Source organism: Ylistrum balloti, unplaced genomic scaffold (genome assembly GCF_031769215.1).
Source record: "Ylistrum balloti isolate Yb309-2 unplaced genomic scaffold, AGI_CSIRO_Ybal_v1 Utg370984, whole genome shotgun sequence".
Lineage (NCBI taxonomy): Eukaryota > Metazoa > Mollusca > Bivalvia > Pectinida > Pectinidae > Ylistrum > Ylistrum balloti.
The window spans coordinates 61,745-84,798 of NW_026782551.1; the positions used below are offsets into that span (position 1 = coordinate 61,745).

General features: G+C 35.4%; 1 protein-coding gene across 1 annotated transcript; it reads left to right on the top strand.

The window, feature by feature from the left end:
• The first annotated feature begins 2,541 nt into the window (after positions 1 to 2,541).
• On the top strand, positions 2,542 to 3,582 carry LOC132559863 (uncharacterized). The gene has a single exon (XM_060224493.1). The coding sequence runs from the start codon at positions 2,542 to 2,544 to the stop codon at positions 3,580 to 3,582; it is 1,041 nt and encodes a 346-aa protein (XP_060080476.1).
• The last annotated feature ends 19,472 nt before the right edge of the window (positions 3,583 to 23,054 follow it).

Consider the following 23,054-nt stretch of genomic DNA (forward strand, 5'->3'; position numbering starts at 1 on the left):
GTTGTTTTTTTTTTAATTTACGACTATTTTTGGAAAACAACTGAGCCCAATTCAATGAAATTCTGCAGAACTATTCTTACCCATACCCACTACTCCCTACCCACAATACAGTACTTTGAACCTTTTACATGTCATGTCGACCGGAAACTGAGCCTATTTCAATAGAAGTTGGTAGAATTTATCCAAATCATATACCCTATACCCTGCACCCTCTACACCATAACATGTGTACTTTATTCTCTACTCCTTACCTTCTAACCTCTACCCCCTTCCCTCTACCCTCTAACCTTTTACCCCCACGCACTTCCCACTACCCGGTACTTTCTCTTCTTACGATATGCAACATTCGATATTCAGAATTCAAATGTTTCCCACCAGGAAATGCGATACAATCTTAATATCTGAACGTTGCGTACCACAACATACATTGTACAACAGCATTTAACATTCAGAGCTGAATGCACTGCGACATACATGTACAACTTCAATATTCAGAATTTTTATATTGTAAATTGTGAACTATGACATACATTTAGAACTTGAATGTGGCATCCCACGATAAATAACATTCAGAATGATAACATTGCATAACTTGACATAAAGTACGGCATACAGACCCTCGCACATCTATGACCAAGTGTTAAACAAAGCTTAGCCAAATTGACTACTGTATATTTTTATCATCGTATGTATCTCGGATCTATAATCTCTTTACCATCTCGTCACACTATTTTCGACTTAGTGTACATAGGATCATAGTACAGCTGAAAAAGCTGGTCTATTCCCTCCCATCTCTTCATTACATACGTCAGTGCTAGCACGCTCCATATTTGTCTGATGGAGGTGACCGTGTAGTCATCGTCATTCTGCTGGTTGTGTTATGAAAACTTCTTCTCCAAATGTAATCGTGTCTGAGTTACAGACAATACTGTGTTATATACTACTGTAGCTATGCCTGGGTACAAAATAACGTGAGTGAAAGAAGTGAATATGAACTGATATTCACAATACACGTGTAGTTTATACGTACAGTATATTTACTTCTAAATGAACAGCTGCATTTTAGATGAAACAATTTACTTAAAAAAACGAAAAATAAAAGAGACAACAGTCTTTTTTCATGGGGTCACACGTTCGATTCCTTAAATTGTTATGTTTTTCCTTGTATAATTTAATAATTCATCTATTTATTCATTTTTTTGATAAACTAGTTCTAGCAGTGAGTTTAACTCATCCTTAATTAAACATTTGCCTCGTGGTGACTATGAATACATGCTTTTAGATAGATCCTGGGTATGAACTGAAACAAGTACTCCGGTACAGTCAAGCTCATTACGTCTTTGGAATATCTTACTGGTGAATATTCTGTTATGACATAATGAAACATAGATAGTTGCAATCAAATTAAAAATCGTCAGGCTAAAATTCAAGGTCATAAGAACTGAATTGAAAGTCAAATGTCGATCTATATTTCATGGCCAAATCGTTTTTTTTTTTTTTTTCTTTATTTTTTTTTTTTTTTGCATAAATCGATAAACAATTTCATATCAGAGTAACACTTAGGTTTAGTGTCCGACAAGATTCTGGACCCTAAATACAAATATAATAATATTGAGTTGCTACTCCGATGAATCGTGTTAATCGAGAAGTAATAATACACACAAAGATATGGAGGTCCTCTATTTCTAATCAAAACATTCTCCTTTGTTTTGTTATATTTTTCTCCATTGTGTCCCGTCCCTCATTCCCCGGGGAGGGGGCATATCCACCACCGTTTACACAAAATTGGTTTCCTTTTCACTAAGGCTTAACTATTTGATCTTTTACTAATTTAGTAAAACATGTAGATATTTATAGGAAATGTTGGCAGAAGTCGGACGACGGACAGACGCCGGACGATTGATGCCGCGCTATCCCTATAGCTCACCTGCTCACTTTTTTTTCTGCTGACAGATTTTCATTCCTAAAAGCAGTCAATATTTTGCACGTTGTACCAAGGACATATGAAAACAACTTCTCGCAAGGATTTCCGAAATCACATATAGAGTTTACTTTTCATGTTTACTATGAAAAAACATCTCAATTTAAGTCATAAAACCTAACTGGATAATTGACACCAAGATTGTGCATTCTCAGAGGAGATTTTTAAACTTCGCCCTTATGCGTTTTTGAATCCGAATGGGTTTTTTTTTTTTTTGATTCACTCTCAGCTGAAACAATCACCAATGTACCCGTTGAATGACAAATGATTAATTCGAAAAACCACTGAGCCCAATTAAATGAAATTCGGCAGAACGTTTTCTTACCCACTACCCACTACCCTCTACCCACTACCCTTTACCCACTACCCTCTACCCAAAAACAGTACTGTGAACCTTGTACATGTCATGTCGACCGGAAACTGAGCCTATTTCAATAAAAGTTTGCAGAATTTATCCAAACCATGTACCCTGTACCCTTAATTATTGGTATCTATACGGATTTACAAATATGATTAAATCTTCTTAATATATGAAGAAAAACGTGAAAATAAATAAAAGCATGTCTAGAACGGCCGGGGATGCCCTCTACCCCCCCCCCCCCAAAGGGACAAATCAGCCCCAACCCTCTACCCCCAAAGGAACCATTAAGCCCCAACCCAACCCCCCCCAAAGGAACCAGTCAGCCCCAACCCTCTACCCACAAAGGAACCATTCAGCTCCCCCCCAAGGAACCATTCAGCCCCCCCCCAAAGGAACCATTCAGCCCCAACCCTCTACCCCCAAAGGGACCATTCAGCCCCAACCCTCTACCCCCCAAAGGGACCATTCAGCCCCAACCCTCTACCCCCAAAGGGACCATTCAGCCCCAACCCTCTACCCCATAGGGACCATTCAGCCCCAACCCTCTACCCCCAAAGGGACCATTCAGCCCCAACCCTCTACCCCCCAAAGGGACCATTCAGCCCCCCCCCCCCCCCCAGGAACCATTCAGCCCCAACCCTCTACCCCCAACGGGACTATTCAGCCCCAGCCCTCTACCCCCAAAGGGACCATTCAGCCCCAACCCTCTACCCCCAAAGGGACCATTCAGCCCCAGCCCTCTACCCCCAAAGGAACCATTCAGCCCCAACCCTCTACCCCCAAAGGGACCATTCAACCCCAGCCCTCTACCCCCAAAGGGACCATTCAGCCCCAACCCTCTACCTCCAAAGGGACCATTCAGCCCCAGCCCTCTACCCCAAAGGAACCATTCAGCCCCAACCCTCTACCCCCAAAGGGACCATTCAGCCCCAGCCCTCTACCCCCAAAGGGACCATTCAGCCCCAAGCCTCTACCCCCAAAGGGACCATTCAGCCCCAGCCTTCTACCCCCAAAGGGACCATTCAGCCCCAGCCCTCTACCCCCAAAGGGACCATTCAGCCCCAGCCCTCTACCCCCAAAGGGACCATTCAGCCCCAATCTTCCACTCCCAAGGGGACCATTCAGCCCCCAGCCCTCTACCCCCAAAGGAGCCATTCAGCCCCCAGCCCTCTACCCCCCAAAGGAGCCATTCAGCCCCCAGCCATGGACCGCGAACAAATGCTCAATGGTCCGTTTTTAACATTCAATATTAAACAAGGAAGCGATGAAATATCCAATTTACAACGAAAATGAAATTGTTTTTAGCCGCCTCTTAGTATTGGACCCGATTGACCTTTGAATCCCATTGCAGTAATGGAATTGATCAAACATGCATGTCATGTGTGATGCCAGGTTTGAGAAAAGGGGATAGACGGTAGAGGAAAGGGGTAGAGGGCAGAGGGTAGGGGGTACAGCGTAGGGGGTAAGGACTAATTGGTAGGGGGCACATGGTGCAGGCCAGGGAGTAGAGGTTAGAGGGTAGGGGGTACAGGGTAGATGATGGAGAGTAGAGGGGTACAGATTAGAGGGTAACGGGCACAGAGTAGAGGGTAGATGAAAGGGGTAGGGGGTAGAGAGTAGGGATTAAGGACTAGAGGGTAGGGAGTAGGGGGTTCAGGGTGCAGGGCAGGAAGTACAGGGAACAGGGTAGGGGGTAAAGGGTACAGTGTTGGGGTTGAGGTTAGAGAGTATGGGGTACAGGGTAGATGATAGAGAGTAGAGAGGTACAGGTTAGACGGTAGGGAGAAGGGGGTAGAGGGTACGGTGTTGCTGGTAGAGATAAGGAGTAGATGATAGGTTGTAGACAGTAGAGGGTAGGGGGTAGAGGTTTGGACAGATAACTCTTTTCCCTGATAAGGCCGACATTATTGCTAATACAATGAGAAGTAATAAATTATAGATAATTCATTGTTATACAAAATGATTTGCTGTTATGATAATTTGATTGATTGAATTGCCCAAAAAACATAAAGCTCCTTAAATGCAAATAAATCTAGAGTATAGATATTATGTCTCTTTGATCATGTGGTGATTGGAATATACTTCCTGTTTCGCTCAGATCATAATTGATCGGTCAGCTTTTTGGGTCTTTGGACGGAACTGAGATATCTACATGAACAGAAGTGACTGTCACATAACACGAATAGAAGAATTTGGGACAATATAATTATATCATGATAGTGTCAATATTTTCTGTGGGATCGGAATCATGACACCTTGTATTTTGTAAAACCCTGCATAATTTCTATATTTATATTTTTTTTTCAAACCGATCCCGTCTTAATTCAAAATGTTAAAAGCTGATCACTAAACACTTCAACTTCAAAACGGACCCATTAACATACGAATAGATTCCAGAGGCGTTTAGGCGCCCAGCGTTCGTTTGATCTTTATTTGGTTTTCAAAAGTTGTTTCCTTCCCATCCTTTAGAAAAGGCAATAATGATTTTAAAATTTTTGAATCAGCATGATTTTATGTCGGCCATTTTGTTTTTCCGATCAGTTCCTTGTTCAAATTCACCATTTGAATTCTGAATGTTGTACTTGTATATGGCACGTCGATTGCTGAGTCAACTTCACGCATTAAGAAGGGCATGGATTTGCGTTCAAACAACGACTGGAAATATAAATCAATAGTAACCCGTGAGCTGTAAACGGTTCAATATACAGCATTTCGGGTAGGAGGTAGAGGGTGTGGGGTAGAGGGTAGAGTGCATAAATAAACCATGCAAAATTTCATTAAAATGGGTTCAATTTAAGAAATTGTCCCAAATGTAGTTAGAAATATATGTGTGTATATATATATAGTAACCCGTGAGCTGTTATATATATACATAAACGCACGACGGAGAGAGGGATCGCAACAGGTCGACAAGGCCTGTAAATGGTTCAAGATATTGTATTTTGGCTATAGGTAGGGAATAAGGGGTATAGGTAGTGGGTAAATGGGTGGATGGTAGAGAGTGGATGGGTGGAGGGTAGAGGAAAGGGGGTAGGGGGTATACATTCTGCACAAAATCATTGAAATAGATTCAGTTTCAGAAATAGTCCCAGATGTGATACCTACATATATATATATATAAACCCACGACGGCGAGATCTGATCGCAACATAATCTGTAAATGGTTAAAGATACTGTGTTAAGGGTAGGGGGTAGGGATGGGAGGTTACAGAGTAGGGAGTAAAGGGTAGTAAGTATAGGGTAAGGTGTAGAGGTTAGAGGTTGGAGATCAGAGGGTACTAACGTCAGGTAAATAGCAAATCAAATCAGTACAAAAGGAAGTGTTCTTGACCTTTTTATGACCTTTATGATATTGGTTAGTCTTATACAGGCTGAAATACTAGATAAATTAAAACTAGTGTAAACGTACATATGAATAGGAGTGTAGATCTGGTTGGGTTTCGTATTTTTCAGGGTTGAACTTATTCTGTCGATAATGTTTGATGATAAACCATGAATTATCACTATCAGAAACTCTTTTTAACGAAAATATCTCAACGCCATTTATGTTTACACAATGTGATATCCTCACATTCTACAGCTTTAGACAGCTGATGTGGAATATAGCATACTCTATTTATGGGCTCTCCGATGCCCCTTTTCAGAAGACATACGAGAAACCACTTATTCTTCAACATCATATATTCATGTTTCCTTGGAGTGTTTTATTTCATTAATATTGTGGTACACGGCTAACGTTGATACTATCTCGGTTGTCATATTGAGAACATAGCATGGCACAGATATTGGTATTTAGGTGATCATCATTGGGATTGAGTATCTTACCGTTCATGAACATATTGGCTTTTTCTTATAGCCAATACGATTATATTTATCTCTTTTCATATTTTCACCGAATCTTGCTTCGAAGTACCAATTTGAAATGTATGTTTTTAAAGTTGATAACATTCTTGTTGTAATACTTCTTATTGTTTATATAGAAGTGAAATACGTAAAAACGGGTGTCAGTTTTCAGAATTATATTTCGAGTATTTCAGCTTTATTTACGGAAACAAAAAAAAATAATCAATGATGCAAATGAGTTTTACAAATTGTGTCATGGTAAATTATGATTATTGAAAAGAAGAAGAAGAAATAGATGAAGAAGAAGAAACGAATCCCTTTCTCCCCTCACATAAACACTCATTAAACGTTTTTTTTTATCGTTTTTTGAATCACTATAAATTAAAGCTAGGTCAAACAAAGACATTACTGTTCTCTCGCAGGATAAAGGTCTATTCTTATCAACCTTAGCAACGAAAACAACCTTTAAAGCACGTACATCTATAAGCAAACACATGAAATAAAAAATACGCCGGAAACAGTGAGAAAAAATATCTCGAAACAGCTTCGGGAAAGAAGTTATCTTCGTAACATATGCATTCGGGTATTTACCGTTTTTTGTTTCTATTTAACTCCTAACGTGGAAGATATCCCGTTTATCGGTCCCTAACTTAAATATCACGATTGCTACTGTTACGTGCTATTTATGGCGATGGGTGTTCGCTGAAAGCTGTCTTCACGTGTCTAATCGGTCTTCTTGAATTATGAAATAAATACTAAAACTAATGGATTAAAACAAACATAAAACCTTATCTTACAGGATTTTTAAATAAAGACAAATTTCAACAGATGTAAGGATGAACGAATTACAATACTTCTGAAATAAAGTTCGATTTCTTTTGGAAAATTTTAGTGGAATAAAGCTGATTTAAGAATTTAACCCCTGATACAATGTATGTTCAGTTAGCTTGATGAAAAGCAAAAAAAAAAAAAAAAATTGATTTCCTTCGCAAATATTATTTATCTAAAAATATATATGTTGATGTTAATAAGCATAGTGAAGTTCTAGGATAAGGACGGCGAAATTTATTTCAATCTTTTGCGACAATGTTTTTGTGATAAAATTTGCCATCCACTTGATAGCCTAACCATGCCTTAGCTAATGCATTCTGGCTAGTATTGATACACTGGCGATCAATCACGTGAGCACGCGACAGCAAGTGACCTAAGAAACAACAAACGACAATAAAACTGAATTAAATTGGCGAACAAGTCACGATGGAAGGTCGATGTAAAAAGAGTAAATAAAAAGAAACGCGGTATAAATTATCCGGAATCGTTCTTCCTACGGATTACGAAGCTAAGATAGTGCCCTGCCCTAAAACTTTAAGGTCGTATTAATCCCATTGGTTTGTAGTAGTATTGTAACGTAGATCGTTCACGTAGTTTTACACACTTCAATTCTTTATACTAATATCTGTCTATAATGATTTCGTTTGAGCTATCCAGGTTCCCTATTAATTAATTAAACGGCATGGTAACGTCCATCCCTTTTCAGCGTTATCTTTAATTGGCGATTTCTATGGTAGAACCTGGTGTGATATACATTTTCATTCTTTCTCAGTAACTCAGGAAAATTCTAACTATCTGAAATTTGATATTTAAAACTATTTACCTTTTGGCTTTACAATCCACGGTTATGTTAGCATTATTGAAAAAATAACACCTTGTACCAAATGCTTGCATTTCGGGTGTCGTCGATGAATCAGAATACGCTTACTCTTCCGGAACACATGGTCTTATTATCCAGAGTCTTTGTGTAAACTTTTTTTGTTTATGTTTTGTCCTAGTTTTATAGAATCTGAGTTTTGGTTATGATTATGTTGACATGTTGGTATTTTCTTAATGTTTTTAAACCAGCTTTCTCTTTTGATTTGCTCCACTAGGGCATCGATGTAGAATATTCTTGATCAGCTGCAACGCACGTTGCTTTGTGCTATTTTTGAGTTATTAATATCTCGATCACAATTCCACCTAGTACAAGTTATGGACAACCATAAAAGAAGATTTTTATCAAACACTATTTTATCTTGGTCCAATATAAATTTATTCTTCATCAGCTCAACTATAGGTCCTGGGCATACTGATGTTACCTTTGTTTGGGTAGGTGTTGAAGCATTGGATAGCACCCGAAGCGACATTGTACGAGCATATACCAATATCTTCTAATCTAAGCCGAGACCTCCCTTGCAAATTTGCCTCTGCATTATATAGATATCTGTTATAAAATGTCTTTTCCAGTCCGCCTCTGGAGACAATCTCGTCCGGTGCAAAACAACTAACGATTTGAAAACAGCCCTTCCTCGTGTACAGTGCTCTCTGTAATGAAACCATTTTAAATACCGATTAATTCCATAGTAAACTGCGTGAACTTGTCTTAAATCACCACTTTCAGACACATCTAGCACACGAGTTCCTTGATTTGTTTAAACAATTTATCACAGTTTCTCTCTTACTTACACAACATAGTAAATGCGTCCTAGTAACAAGTACCTCTGACGTTAAAAGTTAGATGTTTAACGACGTCCTCTGGAATATCGCCACGATTTTTCATTAAAAAAAAAAAAAAAAAAAAACGACTTCACAGTACACTTCTCGCAATTCTATTAAAACTTATACTATTTTATTTTCATTTCGATGACAAACAATGGTTGAAATCTTTAGGGAATGAACACTCCTATTCTTGTTTGAGGAAAGTTGTCATGCTGTATTATGTACAGAGTCCAGGTTAAAAGAACACCGGCGTCCATGGATATCGTCTTCATATCATCAGAGCTGTGATACTGACGGAAAACCCGAAAAAAATCAATAAAAAATGTCACATCTTTGTGTCAAACTTACTAAAGTTATGCGATTTTCAACAAGGAGCTTGCGATTGTCCCCAATTATCTTTGAGAACAGATCCAATTCAACAGTTAAGTAAGCATAACATAGACAGTTGAGTATTTGGTTTATATCATTCAAATACTGACATCATCAATCAACGACCTTTACTTTTATTTAACGGGTTTTACGTCCACTATTACTTACTCTTCAACCCCAGTTAGGGAGAAGCGATGCGTTGAATGGAGTTAACGTTTTTATCTCGTGGTTAGCTCCCTTGAGGAAAACCTGCACACTGCTTCTTGTTCATGGATATATAATCGTGAAATTAGACGTCATCAATATCATTAACTACACAAGATAGTAACTCATACGTTTAATTTTGTGGTCTACCGAAATATTATCTGAAACTATAAACCATATCACAGCGTGAAATGAGGCTAAGTCCGGATCATTTGGTTCTAAAATAGACGTATAGTCACCATATCTTAGGACCTATTTGATGGATACGGTTTCAATTTTAGGTACGGACTTGGCGAAATGATATGTTTTACGACAGAAAGCAAACTTCTATCTTGAAATCTTTACTTGATATGCTTGCAGAGGGTACCTGTTGGATAGATGTCTGGACGTTCCGGATCGTAATATCTCCATTTCGATATTTTGACTTTGATTTCAACAATCTTGTATACCCCTCAGTCGTCTCAAACACTTCATGGCACTATCGCCACTACCGAGAACGAAACGTATTATGAATGGTGCAGTTTAACTCCTTGTGCAGTAGAAAGCTGTAGGTAGAAGTCCCTATTTTAAACATCTTCTCCTTCACTAATAATGAAAAGACTTCATAATAATTTATTCGATGTGATCGTTGGTGTCACGGGGTGTTTGGTTCTATATGTAATTACAATTATCGTCTTATTAAATACATCAGATAATTGTTTCAATAACCTCAGGGACAAATTTGTTCAGATAGTATCAGATTTATGGAAAACAATTTTTTCTCTCTCTCCCGCAGAATGAAATAAGTGCGAATTCATGAGATTTGAAGATGGCTAGGACAAGATATGATGTGGAATCATATTGAAACCTGAATAATTAATTACCTCGGTAATTATGATTCTAGTCTATTGTACGCCTTGTCAGCTTGATACGAAACAAACACAATGACTAAAATGTTTTGAATTCTTTACACATACCTTTATGGGCATACATACAAATATGCTAGTTTTACCATTAGAGTTATTTCTTTCTTGTTGAAACTTGTTTAAAGATACGTGTATCAGTGAAATAGTGAGATTACAGAACAAATATAATTGATAGGAATAGAGTAATATTACTGTAGTTTGACAATTTATCACAAGTTATTTTGATTTATGACACATACAATTCTGATTATCTAGTTTAATATTAAGATATATTCATAGTCAGGTTAATTGAACCAATGTTTACAATTATTTTATTGTTGTTAGGGACAAAAAGGCCATTGGATCTTCCTTCCCAATTTATGATCTCATTATGAAAAAAACCATTTCTTTTTTTTCCCTGAGTCGGGGCAAAATGTTTAGTCCTTACGCCTTTGTAATAATGTGAGAACTGTCCTAAATACTTATTGTGTTGATTCTACCTAAGGAATCTCAACTCGTTATTAAAATAAACAAGATATGCCATGGCAGTGTGATTCTGGTGCTGTGTTTTAACGAAGTTTAGCATGACAGTGGAAACCACTGATAGTTATTTCGTCGATACGTTTAAATGTCTATGATTAGTGACAACCTGGTATACATTCCAATTGTGAACGGTTCAGAATATGCTTAAGAATTTGACGTTTTTCTAAAAGCATACACGATAATATCAAAATTTTGGAATTATGCAGCTAGTGTACCAACACATCCAAAATTTGTCATTTTGATCACTCAATCGCCTCCTGGCCTCATAAATTAGGCCCTTAACATCCCTGACGATTCATGGAAAATAGAAATATGATGCAGTTTTATTCAGTGATGTTTCAAAACACAACTTCATCAAAACGTGATGTGGGTTTACATCCTCTCTTCATTATCATGGAAACTCTAAAACAACCTGCAACGGACAAAATAATAATGATCTTAAGCATCAACCCCAATATATATCACATACAGGTGGATCAAGGTCTTAGACAGGGCTTGTCTCTTGGATTTGTGTTCAGAAATATAGTGCCGATACAAATATTATTTCCACAAAGCACATATTGGAATGGATTGACAAACCACAGAATTGCAGATGATCATCTAACAAATCTGATGAATCCCCGCGATGATATCTTAGACCACATTTGATATAAATCCATTTAGGCATTAGGGAAGAATAGTGTTTGAAGCAAAATCATTGAATAACTTCCTCATGTGGGCCCCTTCCCGGATGCATTGGAGTCGAATCATGTTTCGGAATTTAGGAAATCATTATCCAATCCTCAATGATGTCTCAGACCAAATTTGGTTGAATGTATTCAAGCATTAAGGAAGAGTACCATTTTAAAGCAAGATATTCCCCATTTGAGGCCCACCTTAGGTCCTAGAGGTCAGAACATTATATACATCTATTTCGACTATTTAAGTTTTCCTAAATCCTGCCATAGACTTTAGGTCTTAGGAATAGAACGAGATAATTCATCAAACAGTATAATACAGAGATTTCGCCATCCTATGATTAGCAAATTGAACAAAAGTCAGGAGATGAGCTCTGATGTCACAAGAGGGATATCTCAATACTTCTTACTCAAAGTGTATTTTAAAGTCACATAAGAGAATGGCACATTTACTACATATTTAGAGTTAGATACAATATTTACTATAACTTTTTCATCCCTCCTATGACTAATGATTGATGCTAAAGACCTAAACTTTGAAACTTCGCAAGAGAATGCGATCGAAAGAAAGTAAAAAAAAAAGATAATAAAGGTGTACTAGCCCTAACTTTAGCAGTAAAATTCATACATAATTTCATCAGATTTTCAGTACGTGTGTATATTCCGTGCCACCCTTCGAACGAATTTCATGTCACAAACATCATGAACTAAAAGTGCACCATATCATGTAAACGATACATTGGGATAACCTCTTTTAATACAGCCTACATCATTAATGACGTGTCGTTGTGGGATGAAACAGCTGTATATATTCAGTTCTATTCATTGCTTTCTTATGTTTCTGTACTGAGACGTGCCACATCTATGTTTTTGTACAATTCATTACCTACATGACCGTTATACAGTTAGAATATTACTATGTCGTTAACAAAGAGAACACTATCCTTAAAGTATAGATTTTCATGTATTTGAATGCTACACAGATTTAACGGCGAAACAACTCATTGCAGACCGCTCTAAAAATCGTGATAAGAATGTCTATTTGACATAACAGAATCCGCTTTTGTTCATAGATCAGGTTGGAACGATGTCCTTTGTTATGTGTTGTAGGCACATCGAAAATCGATTTTTGTAAACATCCGCTAGAGAAAGGTTTATATTCTAAAGTACGTAGACACTATATGCGAACAATAATATCAGAAATATTTATTGTTAGTATATACCACACTGTTATCCAAGGAAATTTTGTCTTTTATCAGTCTCTTTGCTACTGTGCCAATTTAACATATCTTGCAAACTGTATCTTATAAACTGTGAATTGCCAAGTGTGTCAAACAATGTATTGTAGAGATTGTAAATTGAAATCGGGAAAATTAATTCTATGAAGGTGACAAAAAGATACAGAACATTCTCTTTCCTTACTTTAATTTTCTTCGAAAAAAACCATGTTTTTTTATCTAAACGGCGAAAATTGTAACATCACACACACACACACACACAACACACACACACTCACCCTCACATACACACACACACACACTCTACGACTACAACAGAAACCACCAGTGCTAGATACTCTAGCCAAATGTTTTTGTGAATGCTTAATTCTATCACAAGTAGCGTATTGTAATACTGTTAAGTCGTGAGATATGTGGATTCTATTTAACTCAAAAGAGTTTGTTTAACCAATCTTTGATACTCTCTTGTAGTCGTCATTTCCTCTATAAGAACATTTGATTGTTTTACTTTGCATACCATCATATCCAATTCTCAACTGCAGGAACGAGCTTGTCATTATGAAACAAAAATAGATAAATATAAATTATGTACAAACCAGAATTGGAAACAAAGAACAAGGCAAACTCTTATATACAAGCTTTTTATCTTGACCTTTCCTTATAACAAATAACCAAACATGGACAGCTTTCCACCAACCTATATGGTCAGCCGATAATTTCAATTTCAGGATAGCAACATCCTTGCATTCACTGCTTTGTATACATATCGCAGGTGATTCGATATTCAAAAGCCTGTTCTACAATCTGCGTGTAAGCTGTCTTCAACTTATGCAAAAACTCATACCACGGTGTTTTACAGATGTAGGTTGTTACAAATCATTGGTATATCAGTGATCTCATTGAAAATGATTTTATTTCTTTGTGCGATATTAAGTAGGTCATGTATGATGTTCGTGAGTTTGACTGTTGGTTCCTTTGTGGTATATCTTGTTCTCATTTGAAAACTTTTACCTATTTGGATTGACCAAGATTTACATGGTGGGTGTAGTCTATAAAGAAGACGCTAATTCTTCCGGAACACCTGCTCTTATCACAAGTCTCTTTGTTAATCTTTTCTTTGTTATTTTCGTTTCATTCGACCTTAAATAATGGTATAACATGTGTATATACAACTTTATATGTAGATTAATAATCACTGTTGCCGGTCCCAATTGAAGTGCAGGAGGTAACATAACTCCCACCAGGAAACGTACGTGATCTTGCGGGACATCCGAAATCTTTTCGTCGAGATAAAAGGGTAGGCTGCCACCGTTATATCGATTGAATGCCTCCCACACTACTGAGATTGTAGGCGATGTCATTTGCTGGTAACAAATATATCTTCTTCAAATTTGTTGTGTAATCGTCAGAGTGACTGAATCAATAAAGAGCTATAGATGTGTCAGTGAATTCCTGATATCAATTTTAACATCACCATTTCTACCAGAATAATGATATAGCATTTTCTCAAAATTTCACTTTTGAATTAGGTTACAGTTTCAATTCTTCAAAAAAATGTGTTTACGCAAAAATTATGAAGGAACGTTAAATATTTCAAAGAATACAGAAATTAGCAATAACGCCATCAATACAACATCAGCTATACCATAAATAGGGAAACACGCATTACTGCTATTCCAAATTTGTGTAACCTATCAATTATATAAGAATATTAAGTTTGTCAGTAAGCGAGAAAAATCAAATCATATACAGATGTAGTGTCCAACACTTTTAATTTCGAGAACGAAAATGAAAATTTAAAAGATATGACAGTGCAAAGAGGTTAAACCTCATAAAAACTCGGTGTTATTAATATACTTTCCTGTTTTTCGCAATTTCAAGAATGAAATAAGACCAAAGCTCAGATACTGTAAAGTGAAAAAAAAAAACATTGGTTTGTTTCACAATGTCCGTGAAATGTTTGCTTATTGTTTTTTTCTTGTGATAAAACCGTGAACTTAGAAAACCACTTATAGTACTAAAGTAAAGTTGAAATTAAACTATTGAAGTCCTGTGCTGAGCTGCAGTAGGTTTATTTCGAACGAAGTGTTAGACATCAACCAATGTATGGCATTAAAACAAATACGTCAGGTGAAAGGTGAAAACAATTACTATAATTGTTATCACAGATTACTCATCAACACATGCAATAGCCATCCCACATACTCCACACGTGCAGCATGCAATTTCAACATGCATGATATTAGCAATTCGTATTCTGATGTAAAATAAATTTGATCGGTGGATTGTCGCTTTGTAGACGTGATTGATACAGAACACTACTTACGTTGATTGTTATTTTTCTATTATTTATTCAATTACACTCTAGAGGTTATTGTTTTGTATCACATTTTATATAACATGAAAAAAAATCATTTAATCTTCTCACTTTGGTTCATTTCTCAAATCGTCAAATATTTCCATACATAGTTAGTCTTGATGGTTTATAAACTCCCAGATATAGCATACGCTGTTGGGCATACTTTCATTCCGAACGGAATAAACTATGTGATAAGTAATCATGAAGTTGTAAGAGAGTAAGTAGAGTTATATAGTTATTGTTGTCGTTGTTGTTGACGACAACTAGGACGAGGACGACGATGCTACTGCTGCTGCTACTGATGGTGACGATGACGACGATGATGCTAACGACGACGATGATAACAATGATTTATGATGACAATGATTGATGCTCATGAAGACGACGATGGTGATGACGATGATGATGATGATGATGATGATGATGATGATGATGATGACATATTGATGTATGATATTATTATAATTTAGAAATATTTACCTAAAATATATGTTGTTTATGCTATGAACATATCTATTGCAGTCTTAATACAAAGACATATTGTATAAATATATATGTAATCCAAGTCATGTTTTTTTTATTTAGTGTGTGAAACAGATGTTAATTTCGTTAGCTGATCCTGTCCTTTGCTCTGATAAAATTAAATCACATTAAATGATGAAGAGTTGTGACTTAAGGCGATGCAGCATATTTTATTTACCATTTTAATTAAACAAAGTGTGATAGGTTTTTCTGAAAAAAAGACATCGACAATCCCATTTTCATTTCATTAAACACTTCAAAAAATATTGACGAGTTGCGCACACATTGACGCTGCAGATCGTCAAAACAGAATATAATTTCTATTAGTATAAACATGATAAACTATATATGTTCACGATAGATGAATTATACTAATTAGTTGAGAATGCTGTAGTCTTAATATATGCATTAAACATCACTCAACAGATCATTAGAATATGCAATTGTATATGATTTTGACTTATCTTATCACCATGCGTTTAAATGCTCAACGTATGCGAACCAAGTGTCAAAGTAATGAACCGAATGATCCTTTGAACCTATGCCGTGATGTTTGTCAACAATACAATCAGTTCCATTGTTATTTATTTATCATAGAGTCAATAGTATGACATGACATAAGTATAATGATGATCACCCATCGTATTTAACATTACCTAATTAGGCCAAGATATCGGAAGCAATTTCATTTCCAACACAAAAGACACAAAAGCGAATTAATTTTACCCCAGAAACAATTTAATATTGATCGGAAATGACCCTGAGTAACAATTCATATAGGACAAGACAAAATCAGCTTTGCAATAGTTAGTTTGCAAGACAGAATGTTGAGCAATACACCTTTTAAAAGTGAATGTTTTGCTTTTAAGTATAGGTCGCAAGAAAGGGGTTGGTCGATAGGGTCCTTTGGATCAAACAGTGACACATTGGTTTAGTGTAAATGTATTACGCATGTCTTGCATTTGATTGCTTATTTATTTACACCAATTTAAATGGCTTTTCATCAATTTATGTATAAAGGCATTCACCCTTTGTCTTTATACAATCCAGTGAGATTGCAGGAGGTAGGATGGGTTTGTGAGTATTCGAGCTTTGTCGTAACCCCGGGTACCAACCGTTTCTATATATTTATTGAATTGCGTAATTTCAATAAAAATGAATTTAGATAAAGTAGAGCCACATCATTAAATTAATACAGCTCTTTCGTCTTTCTAGGCCACGTCACTGAGGATTATCTAAAGTGATCAAAATAATTATCAAAATTGGATAAAGAGGTGCCCTATCCCAAATATTTCAATAAATGTACAATGTACAATTACAGTTGTATATCTGATAATTAGTTACAGCGTCAGGACAATGTGTGTTATAATTCTGGTAAATGAAGTAGCAGCTGTATGATGAAGGTTTATCCAATATCAAAATTTAAAGAAAAGAATACCGTATTCTTAAGCCATAAATAAATTATTGTAATGGATGGATTGAAGAAATATTTACAACTCTCTACAGATTGCAGTCTTACAAGAGTATACAGCATTTGATATGAATGTAGATTACATGTTCACATGTACGTTCAATATGTTTGAAAATTTCGAAGGTTTTAACACGAAGGAAAATCCTGATTTGTTTGCACATTTCTAGTAAGATGCAGCTAAAAATAGATTGAAACCAATTTTTTAAACGTGTTCATGAATCCCTTTATGTTTAATCTGATGACTCAAATGTAACAGAAATCTGTTTCTCGGATGAAAAAGTCAATCAGTGCATATTTTTGAACATGCAGCTTTTTTTTTGAAGTATGAGATTGATTTCTACGATGATATGAAGGGGCGTCTGTTGTTGTTGGTTGCCCATGTCGTCTGGTCGACGGATTCTTTCATCGGAGAATGGCACACGCGTCGGTTAGAAAGGTCACCAAGGACCTTTCACAGATAAAACGTCATTTCCGGTACAGAGATAACAAAATGATCACTCTTTTCTTACCCGTATGCTGGTAATTTATAAAGTGCATTTCGCTGAGATCACTAGTTGATAATCATTTTACATTTTCCCAACATAAGTATGACAACAAATATATTGATGATAAATTGTTATTCTGCTTTGATTATGATACACAAAGGCCTCTTTTGAACGATCTAATCCAGAATATCAGAGTTTGGGGACATCTGATCTGGTAAGACTTATTTCACAATAATATTGATATATGCCTGCGTCTATTGTTGTTCTCTAATAGGAATTGTCAGATCTGCATGTTTAAAGTAAATCAAGCCATTTATTGCTTCATTTAATTTATCACTGTTTTAAATGGATGTATTTAAAGATTAAAACATAATTATACACAATGACTCAATTTAAATCTAATGCAGTTTCAATATCACAGTTTATATCAACAGACAGTAAAAATTTAAAATAGGTATGAAATAATAATTGAAATTCAATGCTGAAATTATCAGAGCTTAGGTATTAAAACAATAATAAGCAACAAACTTTTATTGACTAAATATAATAACCTGTAATTGATAAACTTAACCAAGTACACGTGAACTAATGAAAGCAAAAGACAGCTATTCACTTGTATAAACTTCTTATAATTGATCTCTCTCACGGTTAACGTATATGTTTAAAGGCATGAACCTGTTGCTATTGATGTCACCTCACAAGAAGACCTAATTAAACAAGGTTATATCTTAATTTGGGTCTGCGATGATTACAGTCTGTCAATAAAGGCCAACGTTAATTTCTGTAATTGATTTCTTAATTTTATTGTGTTCACATTCGCATTACACATCACACTGATGTCTATTTTTAATCATGTGTTATGCAATGGTGTTTCTGCACCACCTGACCTTGTTGTTCATAAGAAATTCCTAAAAGGTGCTGTTATCTTGAGTGACTTTCTCACAGTCATCTTTAAGCGTCTCTGATATATCCTAGAAGGACGAAGCATCTGTATGATGCTTAACTCATTTTTTCGTTCTACTGTATGTGATCTTAAATTTGTGTAGAAATGTGTTTTTTTTGTTTTTGTTTTTTAATTATCTTCTCAAAGGCACCCGAATGTGAAATTATTCGTTGCATTTGAAGTCCGCGGTTTACGATGAATGAATTAATAGAAAATTGTATAGATTAGGGATATCTTATTTGAGAAGTAATTCCACCTTATCGATTAAACACATATTGATTCAAAACAGTTACCATTATTCCCATAGAATTTACCTTCATTTTATTCATTTACATCATGTCCTGAATGAATCGAATTTTAGTTCAAATAAAAAATCTATATTCAATAATGATTCCTTCGTTGATCGACTTCAAAATGTCGATGCCGATCTAAGTTTAAATGTCATAGAATGACGTCATATTATGATCTAGAGAAGAACTCAATAGAACGCCGCTATTCTGCGATACTACCAGGTCACATATAAATCTACCTCTATCCAAAGCAATTGAAATGATGTACTTTAACGTACTACAAAAGAACGGAAATATTTCCCGATTTGAACTTTTAGCGAGTGCCGTTTGATTGACCCCAATATTGTCTATGTCTTCCGGTTCTATGTGCTTACACATTGCTTCTGGCCGCTTACGATCCTGATAACCGGAAGAAGCTCAATAATTCCCAAACGCTCTCAATTCCTGAATGCCCAAATCAAACAATACTGCATTTGTCTGTCTCAAACATAGTTTGTAATGCCGGAAGTCAATTGTATCCATGTCTGTTGTTAAGGATTGAATAGTGTTAAAAGAAGGCGCAGATGTTGGGCCCCGAAACAATCGATGATCGACACAAGTCCACGAAATAGAGTTCACTAGTTGAGCTAATTTCTTAATTTTCTCCTACAAGATTAGACCTTGAGTGAAGAGTATGGCAATAACCAGTGACTAGAAGACAGAATAAGATAACCCGATAAAATCATGTCTGTCCCGAAAGTCTCATCATACCCCGCGGGATTCTAGTGGTTAATACAACCGTGGCTATGTCTTTGATTATAGAACTATTTATATTATGCTGATTCTAATATTCAATCACTGGAAGTCTTCAGGGGCATTTCTTTCAGATAAAGGATAAAATACATTTCTTGTTAATAATAAAAGAATTGGAAAATGTGAGTTTTGTCTCGAAGAAAATATCAAATTAATTGTAGATAAAATCGCAAATAAAATAGAGAAATGGTATTTGTGCACACAGTATAGTGTTTATCATTCCAAAACAACGACGCTTGTATTTTATGAAGACCAAAAAAAAAAAAAAAAAAAACAAGAAAAGTTCTATGTTGGACGTGTTCGATGTTCTTTAACATATGTGGTGGTTCCGTTGTTGTAAACCTTGTTCTCATTTGAGAACGTGACATAACTTTGGATTGACGTAACATAACGTAGTGGATGTTGTCTATCACGATTGAATAAAAAACGCTTTCACTTCCAAAAGAAAAAAAAAATGTTTTCTTTCTATTCATACTGTTTCACGAGACTCATATTTAGCCCTAGATTGATATAATCAATGTTTGATCTACGATTCCGTTAAAATATTGGTATTTTCGATTTGTTTACGTCAGTGTAACTATTAAAACCCGTCTGTAATAGCGTTGATATCCTGAAAAGGAAGATTCAGAGAATAGTGTGTGATTAAAAGATACGTATTATAGAGCACATTTGTATAGTACAATGAAATATCGATACAGCATGGGACATTGATAAGTGTCTCGCCATTTGAAAGGAGCAAAGAAGCAAACAAGATTAATTCACATCTTAGCTCTTTTTTTAAAACAATCAGTTAGTCAAGTGACAAAACCAATAATCAACAAAAATTGCATTATCTGGAAAAAGACAAAAAACAAAAAAAAAAAAAAAAAAAAAAAAAAACAAAAAAAAAAAACAAAAAAAATCTCTCAAAGCATGTCTCATAACATTTCAATTCCACAACGAATTGTCATATATACGATTATAAAGGGTATATGTTTTAACGTTAAGTATAATCAATCGCATTTATTGTGTTTTTTACTGAGCTGGAAGAAAAGTGTTCTCTTAGGTAAATTATAATAGATGCTAGATCATCACATAAAACTTTATATTCTATACATGATCATATATGCGCATCAAACATTTCAGGAAATATCAATAAGTTATTCGTAACATTTGGTCGTGTTTTTGCTGAATTTTTGTCTTGTTTTGAACTTTACATAATATATTTTTATTGCAATTTTGACAGCAATGTTAAAAGCACTAGCGGGAATGCATGCAAGGGGAATATCAAATCAATAACCTGTTCAACTGTATTAATTTAATGTGTCATTTTTCGCTTAATAGGAAGATTTCCATAATTAAATTTATAATCAGAGTGACGTATTTTGCTGATGTGGAAAACTCCCCAAGGGTTCTGATATTTTGAAAGCTGAACATCTTGACACTCTCAGCAAATGATGTCTTATTTTTTAAGAAATTATATTAAAAAATATCACAACAAAGAAATCTAGGTTGATTATAAAATTTGGTTACATGTGAATTTCTTTAATGTTTAAGATAGTCCTACAGAAATGAAGTGTTCTTATTCCAAAATCTCTTTATATATGTAGCATTTCATAGTTAATAATGTGTTATACTGATGCAACATGCCGTTTTTTTCTTACTGTTTTTCTGGAATTTGTTGTCGAGATAAAACTCTGAATGCGGAATCGATGCTTTACTTGCGTACTGATCTACAAAGATCCTGTTACATACACTAGTGCGACATATCGTATGTTCTTCCCGTTACGAATTGATGTTTTACTCGAGATGAGTACGCGGAATCTACGCTTTACTTGCGTACTGATTTAGAAAAGTTGTGTTTGTAGAATCTCCATTGCATTTGTATACATCACACTAGAAGTGATCAGTTACTGCTCTGTGATAATTACTCGACTTTTGTATAGCCACGTTGTTATGATCATAATTTGTTTTATATGACAAAATTGATGTCACGGTCGAACTTTCACATTACGACACATTGCTCTGAAATAATCCAAACAAATCTTGCGAACACTTGCAGAAAACATATTAATCAGTGGCAACAGTTTGGGGTTGTGTAAATAAAAAGCATACAGAAATTCAACTGAATATTTCAATCGCAGAAAGACTGAAATGACGCAATTAGTTTACACGAAATATTCATATTAATTTAATTCCTTCCATTTATAAAATGAGTGCACAAGAAAAGACAGGGGGAAAATGTTATAATACATGCTGAATGATGAAGATTGTGGGGAAGTTGTATTGTGGTCATACTTCTATACCTTGTTCTCATGAACTAACCTGACATTGCACAATTGCATAGACCAATATTTTTCATTGCGGGCGTGTTCGATAAGGTGGAAGAAGTTAACTGTTACGGAACATGTAGTTGAACGATGTTGTTTTAATTTATGATTCTCTCTTGTTTGTTTTTGTATGCGAGAGAGAAATCCGGAGTGCCCGAGTAAATTGTGCGTGGTCAGACAGGTGACTCCCTGTATTTCAAATACTCATAGATTAATCGGAACTCGGACAGCTGGGTGAAAGTCGGGTGCATTAACTTTTAAGCAGTCTCAGGGTACTTTTTTTTCTTTTGCTCATATGATTGAATTTGAATTAGGATTATGATCACGTTAACATTCTGGTTTTTTACTCCTTACATTCATACTTCTAACACAGTATGGGTATTTATAAAGCTGTATTCACGGCTTCGGTACAAAAAGCGTTATAAAGCATGCTGTACCAGCCGTAGCCGTGCAAAGCAAATTCAGTTCGATAAAACCAAAATCAGACAAGAAGATTTTACATTAAAGGATATATGATTAGGTCACATAAATTCTTAATCACTTAATTTTCATTTAACAAAAAAGTAGCTTTGACACCATTCAAATTTGTTCTTTTCATGGATATAAAAATTTGAGAACAAAACAAAAGAAACTACGTAAAAATTGGTAATTCTGCACTAACAAGAACATCTGTGAAAATAACAGCTAATGCAACATGAAATGTAAACAAAATATGTTGCGAAATTCCAATATATAATATTAAGTGAGAAGATGAAATTGTAAAAAGTATGTCATGGTTATCATAGCAATACATTTTTGGGTTTGAAAATGTTTTTCATTTTGTCCATCTTAATAAAGTATTTGGTTCGTTGATTATAGGGAAAAGTGCAAGTGAATGGTTTGTTCCACAGTCGATAGAAATGTACCTTTACGTCTAAAAACGCACACTGCTGTACTTGTATCTGGTGGGCCATTAAGCAGGACGTTCATGTGTGTCAGGAGTCGAAAGTAAAAAAAAAGTTTCAATTTCTGAACTTTAAAATCAAATGTGTTTCATTGATATAAATTGCACCATTTATCTTCATCAGCAGACACGAACATTAGAGATCTACAGATAGAAAAAAAGTCTAAATTGTGTCCGAGTTTTCTTTTCAATGATGTATATTGAATAAACACATTCCTGAACGAAAAAAAATCGATGAAAATAAATTGAGGCTTGTTTCAGAAATCAATGCCGTAACGCAATGATCTCTCTCTGTAAATTACATTTCA

What these genes read in the sequence shown, in the direction of transcription:
- LOC132559863 (XM_060224493.1), top strand. Translation starts at nt 2,542, where the DNA reads ATGTCTAGAACGGCCGGGGATGCCCTCTACCCCCCCCCCCCCAAAGGG.